Source organism: Ovis aries, chromosome 1 (assembly GCF_016772045.2).
Source record: "Ovis aries strain OAR_USU_Benz2616 breed Rambouillet chromosome 1, ARS-UI_Ramb_v3.0, whole genome shotgun sequence".
NCBI lineage: Eukaryota > Metazoa > Chordata > Mammalia > Artiodactyla > Bovidae > Ovis > Ovis aries.
This window is the reverse complement of record NC_056054.1, coordinates 179,291,532-179,305,299: the sequence shown is the minus strand read 5'-3', so window position 1 is coordinate 179,305,299 and position 13,768 is coordinate 179,291,532. Positions and strand designations below refer to the sequence as shown.

General features: G+C 37.2%; 1 protein-coding gene across 3 annotated transcripts in view; it reads left to right on the top strand.

Moving 5' to 3' along the window:
• USF3 (upstream transcription factor family member 3) overlaps window positions 1-13,768 on the top strand; it is a 54,623-nt gene that overhangs the window by 26,014 nt on the left and 14,841 nt on the right. For all 3 annotated transcript variants that reach the window (XM_027980027.3, XM_060417745.1, XM_060417743.1), the window contains exons 2-5: window positions 1,793-1,857; window positions 3,118-3,146; window positions 6,183-6,265; window positions 13,237-13,333. In XM_027980027.3, the coding sequence (XP_027835828.2) occupies window positions 1,811-1,857; window positions 3,118-3,146; window positions 6,183-6,265; window positions 13,237-13,333 (256 nt within the window). In that variant the 5' untranslated portion in view covers window positions 1,793-1,810. The remainder of the gene's footprint in view (window positions 1-1,792; window positions 1,858-3,117; window positions 3,147-6,182; window positions 6,266-13,236; window positions 13,334-13,768) is intronic.

Sequence of the window (13,768 nt, the reverse complement as noted above, 5' to 3'; positions counted from 1 at the left end):
GTGACAATATACAGCCTTGTACTGTTTTCCCAGTTTGAACCAGTTGTTTCATATAAGGTTCTAACTGTTGCTTCTTGGTTCATATATAACTTACTCAGAAGACAGGTAAAGTTGGTCTGGCATTCCCATCTCTTTAAGAATTATTCTGCAGTTTATTGTGATCCACACAGTCAAGGGCTTTTGCATAGTCAATGAAGCAGAAGTAGATGTTTTTCTGGAATTCTCTTGCTTTTTCTATGATTCATCTGATGTTAGCAGTTTGATCTCTGGTTCCCCTGCCTTTTCTAAATTCAGCCTGTACATCTGGAAGTTCTTGGTTCATGCACTGCTGAAGCCTAACTTGAAGTATATTGAGCATTACCTTGCTAGCATGTGAAATGAGCACAGTTGTACAGTAGTTTGAACATTGTTTGGCATTGCCCTTTTTTGGGATTGGAATGAAAGTTGAACCTTTTCCAGTTCTGTGGCCATTGCTGAGTTTTCCAAATTTGCTGGCATATTGAGTGCAATACTTTAACAGCATCATCTTTTAGGATTTGAAATAGCTCAGCTGGAATTCTGTCACCTCCACTAGCTTCATTCATAGTAATGCTTCCTAAGGCCCACTTGACTTGACTCCAGGATGTCTGGCTGTAGGTGAGTGACCACATCATTGTGGTTATCCAGGTCATTTATTTCCATGGCTAACACTGATTAAATCCTTACTACAACTGTGCACCATGCTGTTGTCCTTTCCTTGCATTATTTCATCTCTTTTCTTTCTTGAAACAACCCAGTGATCTAGATACTGTGATTATGATCCACTTTCTAGATGAAATGTCTTGAGTTTCCAAGAGGTTACACAACTTGCCCAGGACCTCCCAACTAGGAAATGGCAGAACCAGATTTTAAACTCACCCTGACTCCAGTTCCTTACTTTCTGCCTTCAGAGAGAAAATGGGAAACTGCACTTGGCAACCTCTTGCAGTGTATCAGAACAGGTAGCCCAGCTTGACAGGCCTGTTTTGAAAGATTGCCAATCCCTGAGATTTAAAGGCATTAAAGTTATTGCAGAATTCTTGAAAATCAGAAAAGAGAGATAAATCACCTGTAATATTCCTGGGCTTATATAACTTTGTTTAATATTGTAATATATTTGCTCTGAGGCTTTTTGAGTGTATTTCCATATAGTATATGTATTCTTTAGTATCATGGCATTTTAAGTATTAATGGAATTTTCATGCTCAAACACAGATTTTAATGATTCTCAACTGATAGTGTTTAAAACTTATAGCAGTTTGAAATGAAAGAAGCCCAGCAAATGAGTAAATGAATGAACGCTTGCTTCCATATATGGGATAGCATATATTTGTGTACTTGTCACTTTTGGTTTTTCTGCATTCAGAGAGAGTGACCATTGTTTTCAGTTTTGTATCATGAGCAAAGAACATATTCTCCCAGCTCAAGTATGTTTTACCTGTCTTTCCAGATCTTGCTCAAATCTGTACCCCCTTTAGGCTTTTCTTGATTTCTGAATCTGTAATGATCTTTCTCTTCTCCAGTGTTCTGAAGCACTTCCTGGCTATATCTCCCATTGGACATTCACCATGTTCTCCACCTGCTGGTTATAATATTTTTTGTCCTATCTTCTTATACTTTTTTTCCTGTCCACAATACCTAATCCAGTGCTTTTTCATGATGTCACTTTTATTTTTTTAGCATCTTGGTATTCAAACCGAATTGCTATTAATCAGTTTCTCCCAGATACTAGAATGCCTTTAGACTTTCTGACATGTCTTTTCATGCCTTGTAGGTTCCTATCACTGTAACCATGCCAGAAATGACAGAGAATGAGACTCCTACAAAAAAGCAGCACAGGTATGAAGCCACAGTCCAAAAATAATACAGTTTTGGCAGATAAGCAGAATTGGTCCCCACTTTTTGAAATAGGTAGTCCTTTAGGGAACTTTAATTTGGATGTCTAGAAAACCATTACTCTTCAAAAATAGCCTTGGATAAATATAAATAGATATACAGAAAGGGGTATATAGTTAAAATTTACCTGTCCTTTGAATTCTGCTAACCATGTAAGTGGTTAAATGACTATCAGTAGTTAAAACAATATAATACCTAAATATATGCTAAATGTTTAGTTTCTTCTGAGGTTTTTACTTGCATTCAATATTAGTCTTTGTGGTGAATGCAAAGCTCACTTAGACTGAAGTCAGTTTGAATAGGCATTTTGTGATGTTACGAACCATCATTTTTGGCAATGTTTCTGCTTAGAATTGCATGACCAGTGGTTCCATTATTAAATATTACAATCTTTGTTAGAGATTAGATAGGTATTAGAGAATGCTTATGTATTGAATAATGGTATATATGGGAAAATTGGTGATTTTAGTAGATCACCTTTTGAGAAAATGTAAATTTGGATAACCTAACGTATATAAATGCAAAAGATGTCTCAGATGCCAGTTGTTAGTGTATGAGTGCCAGTGCCTGCCACACTTCCCTCCCTGGGATTACAAGGTTCCTCTTTACTGTTTGTCTTCTTTACACAGTCACCCCAACCCTTAGTGCCAGAACAAACAGTGGAAATCAGCTACAGTTGACCCTTAAACATAGTGGTGGTTAGGGTATAGCCAGACCTCTTATTCACAGTTCCTCCATATCCGCTGTTCATATCCATGGATTCAACCAACTCTGGTTCCTATGGTACTATAGAATTCACTGTTGAAGAAAATCTCTGTATAAGTGAACAAGTCCCAGATCATGTTGTTTAAGAGTCAACGGTACTTGGCATATCACTTTAGGAGTTGAATAGCTCCTTAATTACATTTTTCAAATAGGTCAGTTTTCAATGACTGAGTTACTTCCCAACCAGTTACTTTGGGGTAAGAGAAAATAGAGAATAGTAGTTACTTTTAGCAGTTGTGAATTCTGAATTTATACTAATGTATCTGCAGTCAGGTTTTTATACCATAATCTATTATTGAGAAAATTTTCTTTAAAATGGCTTCTTATTGATTCAACAAATACAAAATCATCAAATTAATTTTTATGGTTCTCAAAATATAAAGTAAAATGTTTTCTTATTATTTTCATGTTCCTATTATCTATATTTTTTTGTTTCAGAAAGAAAAATCGGGAGACACACAATGCAGGTAGAAACAATACTTTAAATTTTATTTGTTAGCATTTTTTGTATTCAAAATGAAATTATACTGTAGCTGATTGTGTTTTCATGTTATGAGCACAGAATCATTATTCATTACATTCTAGGAAAGTATTCTTTTATTGTTTGGGGTTTTATTTTTCATTTTTAAAAGTTGAAGTAAAGTTGATGTCCAATATTATATAAATTACAAGTATATGACATAGTGACTCACAATTTTTAAAAGTTATACTCCATGTATAGTCATTATAAAATATTGGCTGTATTCCCTATGTTGTACCATATAGCTTATTTATTTTATACATAATGATTTGTGCTGTATTGTTTTTAGTTGACAAAGTACTCCGTAAGTCTCGTGAAGACTTATAGTCTAATTAGCTATTTAGCTATTAGTAGACAGAGAAGGCAATGGCACCCCACTCCAGTACTTTTGCCTGGAAAATACCATGGACGGAGGAGCCTGGTGGGCTGCAGTTCATGGGGTCGCTGAGAGTCGGACATGACTGGGTGACTTCACTTTCACTTTCATGCATTGGAGAAGGAAATGGCAACCCACTCCAGTGTTCTTACCTGGAGAATCCCAAGGATGGGGGAACCTGGTGGGCTGCTGTCTATAGGGCCGCACAGAGTCGGGCACAATTGAAGCAACTTAGCAGCAGCAGCAGCAGACTATTAGTAGCTATTAAATAGTAGCTACTAAAAGTCTACTATTAGTAGACTAGTCTACTATTAGTATTACTAATAATACTACTATTAGCAGCTATTAGTAGTATTACTATTAGTACCTATTAGTAGTATTACTAATTAGTTTACTATTAGTAGACTAGTCGACTATTAGTATTACTAGTCGACTATTAGTATTACTAATAATACTATTATTCAGTTCAGTTCAGTTCACTCAGTCGTATCCGATTCTTTGCGACCCCATGAATTGCAGCACGCCAGCCCTCTCTGTCCATCACCAACTCCCAGAGTTCACTCAGATTCACGTCCATCGAGTCAGTGATGCCATCCAGCCATCTCATCCTCTATTGTCCCCTTCTCCTCCTGCCCCCAATCCCTCCCAGCATCAGAGTCTTTTCCAATGAGTCAATTCTTCTCATGAGGTGGCCAAAGTACTGGAGTTTCAGCTTTAGCATCATTCCTTCCAAAGAAATCCCAGGGTTGAGCTCCTTCAGAATGGACTGGAAACATCCATTTCTGCTTTATTGACTATGCCAAAGCCTTTGACTGTGTGGATCACAATAAACTGTGGAAAATTCTGAGAGAGATGGGAATACTACTGTTAGTAGCTATTAAATAGACTATAAGCTTCTATTTAGCTAATCCTTATTAATTTAAGGATTAGTATACCGCTGGAGCTTGTGTTTTAAGTGATTTCCCCACTGAGGAATTCCAGGTATACTCCTTATGGAAAGAGTGAAGAGTATGTGTCTGCAGAAATTTTAGAGGAGGCTAGCTGCCTACAGGAGTTGGGAAGAAATGGCTGTAGATTTTAAAGGTACTTGAAATGTGACCAGTTTTAAATTAAGCTGTGGAATCCTCAATTATAAGAAGAAATATAGAAAAAAAACTTTGCTTTTATCTTAAATATCAGAATTACGGGCCATAGCCAGGTAAGCATTTATAGAAGTAATAGTGCATACATTGACAATTTGATATATTGTTTAATGTTTTATTTTCCATCAGGGACTGTAGTCAGATCTAAATATATATATTGTTTCTTTTACTCTATAAATAATATCTTCCTTTCCCTAAGGAAAGGAACCTGGGGAAAACTTTATGAAAAGAAGTGTTGAACACCGATGGGACACTGCTGTTCCTCAGAATGGGAGTTCACTGCATGTCAATTCCCTTTTATCACTGTGGATAGAGTCTTAATGTTATTACTGTTGTTTTGTCTACACACATTAGAAAATATGCGCTTAGAAAACAACAAATATTATTGTTAGAGCATTCAGAAGAATGGTGAGCTCTATTTTATCACTCTGTGTGGTTTTTTTGCCCTATCAGTACATCTAAGTTTTTTTTGCCTTATGAGCTAAATCTTTTTATTGGAATTAAATGTCACATGGGACAATAAATATGTCCTGATAGTAATTTATTGAGAAAGTAAATCACTGTCATTCTCACTGCTAGATTATGAGGCAAAAATATATATTTGTGGAATAAGACCTACTTATGCTTTATCTGAAAGGTCATCTTCTTAGAAGCACTGAAATCCTTTGTTAAAAGGAAGATTTTAGAAAATTAACAAAATGTAAACCAATTTTTCTATTTTCATTATCTTATAGAAACTGTTTAGATCATCTCTTGTATCTTCTTGCCTCTTTCATACAGCTTTTAAAGTTGTAGCATGCACGCCTGGAACATTTCTCACAAGTCATCAGTTGTCTAGCTCCTAACATGGGGCAAAGTGAACAGCACAGACACCATAGAGAAAAATAAGCCACTGCCTTTTCTCATCTGTTTAAGTCACAACTAATAGCTATTTCTACTCCAAAAATGCTGTCTAGTCAGCATAAAAGGTGTTTTAAAGTTCTTTAATCTGCCTGGAAAGGTCTAATTTGCTGTTTGCTATAAAGCAGCAGCTTTCTAGTAACATAACTAGTAGCGGGTTCTTGAAATTTAGTTATCATTAAAATCTCTAATAATTACTTGAAATATATTAATGACCTAAGAGTAATATAGTATTAGTAATTTGTTTTTGTAATTTGAATTTAATTATTACAGATCCCTTCATTTAAAATCCAAATAAAAGGTGATTAAAGGTGGAGAAAGCTCTTGGGGAGGTGGGGGAGAGGAAAAAAGAAAAAAAAAAGTATGGCTTGTATTGATTTCCGTAACACTAAACTTAGAATATGACATTCTTAGAAATCTTCTTATGGTTATTTGTATTCAGTAGACACTGTTTGATAAGACTTTCTTTGAGATTTCTTTACCTAAAATTTCTTTACCCTTGGAGAATGAGGCACTTTGGCAGCAGTACTGCAAGGTTTGATAAATGAATTTTTTCTCTATCTAGTGGAGAGGCATAGAAAGAAGAAAATCAATGCTGGGATAAATAGAATAGGAGAGCTGATCCCATGCTCTCCTGCACTGAAACAGGTAAGAAATCCTCTTATACTTTAACCAATTGCTTGTGATCAGATAATTCCCTAAGTTGTTTCTGTGCTCAGAATGATTATTTTTGTTCCCTGTCAAAAAATGTTTTTTTAGAATTAATAATTACCTCATGGTTTTTCATTTGTTCAATTTTTTTATGTACATATCTCTAATTCTTTCCACACCTCCCAACAGTCTCTTAGTGTAATTTCTGCATGGTCAAATTGCCATGAAATTTCATTTTCCCTATTTTTCCTTTGAGACTTTACTTCTGGAACCCTCTACCCTTCTTTTTTCAGTCTCAATTAGTTGGTCTCTTTCAAATCTTCTGTTTTTTTGTTTTTGGCCAGGCGGCATGTGGGGTCTTAGTTCCCTGACCAGGGACAGAACCCACACCCTCTGTAGTGGAAGCACAGTCTTAGCCACTGGATCACAGGGGAAGTCCTCAACTCTTCTGGTTTTAATTTCAGCTCTCATATTTTTAATTCCCACATCTTTTTTTCTTATTGTCTTTGTTCCTTTTATGTTGTTTATGATGATGCAGTATATCTCATCTTTGAGAATAATATAAAGGGTTTTGGTTTTTAAAAATGTTTCTCCTCTGTTTTGACGTTCTGTCTTTCTTTTTGGAGACATTCCTTAAATGTTTAGTGACACCTCAGCTGGTTTTTTCACATTTGAGAAGGAGGCGTTAAAAAGCTGATTGAACAGGTTATCTTTTGGTGGTCCTAATGGTTTAGTGATTGTCTGATGATCTAGTGTTGTTGCAGTTGTTGTTATTGAATGAAAAACTGCCAACATTTGTAGATTTTCTTCTTTTGGAATTAGCTATTAATTTGTATTTTCTGGAGAAAGATCCTTCACCACCCCACCTAGCAGTGGGGATGGTGGGAAGAGGACTGACTCGTTGCCATTATTCTGGGAGCTGGGGCAGGGAGCGGGCGCTGGAGAGTCTCATGTTTTAGGAGGCATCGTTTTACTTCCCCACCCACCATGTTTTCACTTAGGAGCCTCATCTTACCCGCTTCTGTGCCATGAAAGTATCTCTGAGGCTGAAATCCTTGGGTTCAAATTTCACAGAAAAGAAACTTGGTTGGGGAGGAGTGGAAGTCATCCAGTTGCATAGGGTGTGTGTGGGGACTGGTTCTTATTACAAAAGAAGAATCTTTCTACCAGTTTCCTCATTTTTAGCCCCGTGCCTCACCCCACCTTCCGTGGTCGCTGGAGCTTCCCAGTCCCAAACCATCCCAGACATTTGTTGGGGAGGGCCAGATCAATTTGTTCACTTCTCAACACTGTTTCCCTCAGCAAGTTCTTATAATTCAGTTTATTTTCATTCTTCCCTGCAAGGTGGTACCCCATCTTGCCTAAATGTGTTTTTCAGTCTTCTTAAAAATATACTTTTTGTTTCCTTGACACAAAAGCAAACGTAAGGGCTGGCACTGTGTCTCCTGACTGTTTTTCTTTCCCCATATCTCAGTGTATAGTAACTGCTCAGTACGCTTTGTTATTTGCCTAGTGAAATATTCCTCCTCTTGGCTTTCATTCCTTCAAGTTTCTCTGAAAGGAAACCATAATCATTTCTTTCTTGGTGCCCTAGAGTGTGCAGTGGAAGTCAGTATTGGTTTCAAGAAGTTGAATAGATTTAGACTTTCTTCACTTTTGCCTCATGTCCCCACCCCTGTCTGCAGTAGAGAACAGCAGGTGGGCATTATCAATTGCTTTTGTCTCAACTTCTGCGTTAAGAAAGGACATTATCTTAGTTTTAGTTTGATGTAGTCTGTTTTGTTTATTTTTGCTATTGTTTCTCTTGCTTTAGGAGACAGATACAAAGAAATATTGCTACAATTTATGTCAAAGAATGTTCTGCCTGAGTTTTCTAGGAGTGTTATGGTTTCCAGAAGTCTTTAATCCATTTTTGGTTTATTTTGTGTATGGTGTGAGAAAATTTCCAATTTTATTCTTTTATGTGTAGCTGTCCAGTTTTCCCATGTACTGAAGAGATTGTCTTTTTTCCTCAAAGTATTCTTGGCTCCTTTGTCATAGATTAATTGACCATAAATGGATAGGTTTGTTTCTGGGCTCTCTATTCTGTTCATTGCTCTGTGTGTGTGTTAGGACAGTACCATATTGTTTTGATTACTGCAGCTTTATAGTATAATTTGAAATAAAGGAACAGGATACCTCCAACTTTATTCTTTTTCAAGATTGTTTCCATACAAATATTGAAATTATTTGTTCTAGTTCTGTGAAAAATGCCATTGGTATTTTGATTTTGCATTGAATCTGTAGATTGCCTTGGGTAGTATGCTCATTTTAACAATATTAATCCTTTCAAACCAAGAGTGCAAAAATTACTGGCCAATATCATTGATGAATGTAGATGTAAAAATTCTTAACAAAATATAAGCAAATCAAATTCAAAAGTACATTAAAAAATCATAAACAATGATCAAGAAGGGTTTATCCCTGTTATGCAAGAATGGTTCACTCTCTGCAGAGCAATCAAGGTTTTATACCATATTAATAAAATGAAAAATAAAAATCATATGATCATCTCAATAGATGTAGAAAAAGCTTTTGACAAAATTCAACATCCGTTTATGATAAAAGCTCCCAACAAAGTGGGTATAGAGAAAACATACCTCAGCATAATAAAGCCATATATGACAAGCCCACAGCTAACATACCCAGTGGTAAAAAGCTGCAAGCATTTATTCAGGACAAGAATGCCCACTCTTGCCACTTTTACTCATCATAGTATTAGAAGTGCTAGTCACACCCCAGTATTCATTGCAACACTATTTGCAATAGCCGGGGCATGGAAGCAACCTAGATGCCCATCAACAGATGAATGGGTATATATAGATGGAATATTACTCAGCCATAAAAAAGGAACAAATTTGAGTCAGTTCTGGTGAGGTGGATGAACCTAGAGCCTGTTATACAGAGTGAAGTAAGTCAGAAAGAGAAAAACAAATATCATATATTAATGCATATAAATGGAATCAAGGAAAATGATACTGATGAACATATTTGCAGGGCAGGAATAGAGATGCAGACATTGAGAACTTGGGGACACATGGGGGAAGGAGAGGGTGGGATGAATTCAGAGAATAGCATTGAAGCATTTACATTACCGTATGTAAAATAGTGGGAAGTTGCTTTATAACAGGGGAAGCTCAACCTGGTGCTCTGTGACAACCTTGAGAGGTGGGATGGGATGGAGGGGTGGGAGGGAGGTTCAAGAAGGAGAGGACATATGTATACTTACGGCTGATTCATGTTGTTGTATGGCAGAAACCAACACAACATTGTAAAGTAATTATCTTCCAATAGAAGAAAAGTGCTAGCCACAGAAATCAGATAAGAAAAACAAAGAAAATGAATCTAAATTGGAAAGAAAGAAGTAAACTTTTACTCTTTGCAGATAACATGGTATTCTTCATAGAAAATCCTAATGATGCCACCAGGAAACTACTAGAATTCATGAATGAATTTAGTAAAGTTGTATGATACATTTACAGGATACAAAATTAACATACAGAAATCAGTTATGTTTCTATACGCTAAGAGCAAACTATCTGAAAAAGAAATTAAGAAAACAATCCCATTTACAGTTGCATCAAAAGCTACAAAATACCTAGGAATAACTCTTAACTAAGGAGGTAAAAACTTGTACTTGGAAAACTATAAGACACAGGTGAACAAAATTAAAGACAACACAAACACATGGAAAGATATACCATGCTCAAGGATTCAAAGAATTAATATTGTTAAAATGACCATAATATCCAAAGTATGTTTTTAAAAATTAAAACATGCTTAAAAATCTTTTTATTGAAGTATGAAGTGAAAGTTGCTCAGTTGTGTCCAACTCTTTGCGACCTCAGGGACTATACAGTCTGTGGAATTTTCCAGACCAGACTCTAGAGTGGGTTGCCTTTCCCTTCTCCAAGGGATCTTCCCAACCAGCGATTGAACCCAGGTCTCCTGCATTGCAGGCAGATTCTTTACCAGTTGAGCCACAAGGGAAGACCAAGTATACTGGAGTGGGTAAACTACCCTTTCTCCAGCGGATCTTCCCAACCCAGGAATCAAACCAGGGTTTCCTGCATTGCAGGCAGATTCTTTATCACCTGAGCTATCAGGGAAGTATTATTGAAGTATAGTTGGCTGATAATATTGTGTCAATCTCTACTGTACAGCAGAATGATCCAGTTATATGCATATATATATTTCTCTTTTAAAAATTCATTTCCACTATGGTTTATCCCAGGGATATCCCTGTGCTATACAGTGGAACCTTGTTATGCATTCTAAATATAATAGTTTGTATCTACCAACCCCAGACTTCCAGTCCATCCCTTTTCCTCCCTCCCTCCACCTTGGCAACCACAAGTCCCATCTCAGTGTCTGTGAGTCTGTTTCTGTTTCATGGATAGGTTCATTTGTGCTGTGTTTTAGATTCCACATATAAGTGATACCATATGGTATTTGTCCGTCTCTTTCTGACTTACTTCACTTAGTATGATAATCTCTAGTTGTATCCATGTAACATAGTTTATTGTATCCTTCTATTTGGATTTTTTAAAAAAGATGTGTGTGTGTGTGTGTGTATACATATACATATATATAACATATACATGTATTGGCATGTAATATTTCTGGAAAGATACATAAGTAACTTGGTTGACTCTGGAAAGGGCTTTAGAGGACTAAAGTCAAAAGGAATGTGCTTTTCATTATATATCTCTTCATTATTTACATTTTTTGCATTATGTATATATTATGTTTTCCATTTTAAAAATTTGAATAAAGAATACATGGACTTCGATGTAAAATACAACCTTTCTGTAAAAGCTTAGAAATGGAATATACTAGGAGCATGGCACCAAAACCCAATCAAGTGCCATTGTTATCTCAACCTACTGTTTAGAGTAGTTTGTAGTTGTGGTTGATAGAGTAAAGGATAACATTAAAATCTGAAATTTTTGCATGGTCTTAAAGGCCCTCTCCGGAGAAGGCAATGGCACCCCACTCCTGTACTCTTGCCTGGAAAATCCCATGGATGGAGGAGCCTGGAAGGCTGCAGTCCATGGGGTCGCTGAGGGTTGGGCACAACTGAGCGACTTCTCTTTCGCTTTTCACTTTCATGCATTGGAGAAGGAAATGGCAACCCACTCCAGTGTTCTTGCCTGGAGAATCCCAGGGACGGGGGAGCCTGGTAGGCTGCCATCTATGGGATCGCACAGAGTCGGACACGACTGAAGCGACTTAGCAGCAGCAGCAAAGGCCCTCTCTGCCCTGTCTCCTCCCACTGTTTCTCTGTATACTTGCCTTTTGTCTCATTCATCTCATTTGTCTCATTCTGTTCCTCCAACACGCCAAACTCAACCCTGCCTGGAGGCCTTAGTCCTTGCCAGTCCAGCTGCTTGAGCCTTCTTTCTCCAGATGTCCACAGGGCATGCCTTCTTATACTCCCTTCAAATTTTTGCTTAGACATCACCTCACAGAGAGCCTTCCTCAGCCTCCTGTTATGAAATATATTGTAGCAGAATGTCTAAGTCAGTTTGGGTTGTTCTAAGAACATCCATAGACTGAGTGACTTAAACAACAGAAATGCATTTCTCACAATTCTGGAGGCTGGGAGTCCCAGACCAAGGTGCCAGCTGGTTGGTTCCTGATGGCCTTCTTCCTGGTTGTGTCCTCACATGGCAGAGACAGTGATCACCTCTCTCATGTTTTTTCTTCTGAGGGCAGTGAGCTCGTCCATGAGAATAGACCCTCATGACCTAATTATCTTCCAAAGGCCCCATCACTTCAGGGATTAGGGCCGCAACATGGATTATGGGGGGACACAAACATTCAGTCCACAGCACAGAGTAACCCCTGCCATCCCTGTGACTCCTTCCTTACCCTTCTTTACTATTACTTTTTTTTAAAATATCTTAGTCAATTGTGCCTCAATAAAGTTTAAAAAAGTAAGGAATAACAACATAGTTCTTCTAATGAGTCCAAGAAATAATGCATTTGAGTACTTAACATAGGACCAGATATATAGTAGCCACAAGTACCTAACACTTATGAAGCACTTTTTCTCTATACCCCATCGGGTTCGAAGAGTCTCTCTGTATAAAGCCTTTGACATTACCACACCTTCAAAGCAGACATTTTTATTATCCCCGTTTTACAAATGAACTGAGGTTTAGAAAGACTAAGTTACTTTCCCAAGTTACAAAAATGCTAAGTGGAGGAGCCTGCATTCCCACCCATTAAGCTATGTTGTGATTCTAGCATACAGTAAATATTCTAGTAAGAGAGAAACAATTCCTGCAGTTTACCCAAAGTGAAAGTGAAATGAAGTCGCTCAGTCGTGTCCGACTCTTTGCGACCCCATGGACTGTAGCCTACCAGGCTCCTCTGTCCATGGGATTTTTCAGGCAATAGTACTGGAGTAGATTGCCATTTCCTTCTCTAGGGGATCTTCCCGACCCAGGGATTGAACCCAGGTCTCCCGCATTGTAGACAGACGCAGAATTCTAGAACGGAAAGGCCCATGAAAGAGTTCCTGGAGAAAGATGCATCTAAATTCAAACTGGAGCCTGGAGGGGAGGTGACTTGATTAAAAGAGTAAAAGACCCTACTTTATTTTTTTTCATAACACTTGTCACCACCTGATTTTATTTGTAAATATAAATATTTTTATATAATAATTCCTCATAAACAAGTAATATTCCTCAAGGTCAAGAACTTTGTCCTTTTTGTTTATTACATCCCCAGTGCCTAGAACAGAGCCTCAATAAATACTTAATAAATAAAAGGTGAATAGTAGAAGTTTTTGAATTACAGTGCCAGTTTTAAATTGTGAAAAGATATGTATCATACATATCGGAAAAACCAAAGCTTTAATTTTCTTCTGTCAAGTTCTTAACCGCCAGTGAAACTTTTAAATGGTTGACTTTCTTTCACAGAGCAAGAATATGATCCTGGACCAAGCCTTTAAGTACATAACAGAATTGAAAAGGCAGAACGATGAACTCCTGCTTAATGGAGGAAACAATGAACAAGGTAAAGATTTTGAGATTCTTACTTTTCATTGTTTTTTCAGTGTTCAGGCCTTTGTGACACAGTGCAACTTATGATACTGTATTAGGATACAGAAGGTTTTTTTGCCCTGAAACATTATTAAGACCATGTATTCAGTGGGTCTGTGAGAATAGTGTTGTAAATAAATTCAGCCTTTATTCAAGTTTATCTCTTCCCCTCTTCTTTGTAGGCATATCTCTTCCCCAATTCTTACCTTGTAGGCACACACAATTTTTATTTTATACTCTTTTTTGTACTTTCTGTTTGCTTAACTCATGAATAGTTCTGTTTCTCCTTTATTCTAGATGGATCTCCCAGCTAGGGAAAATCCCATAAGAGGATGCAGGGGGAGTCCTTCTCAGTGTAACTTAAAAACAGGTATATTTGCCTGTGTCAACCCTCAACTGTGAATTAACT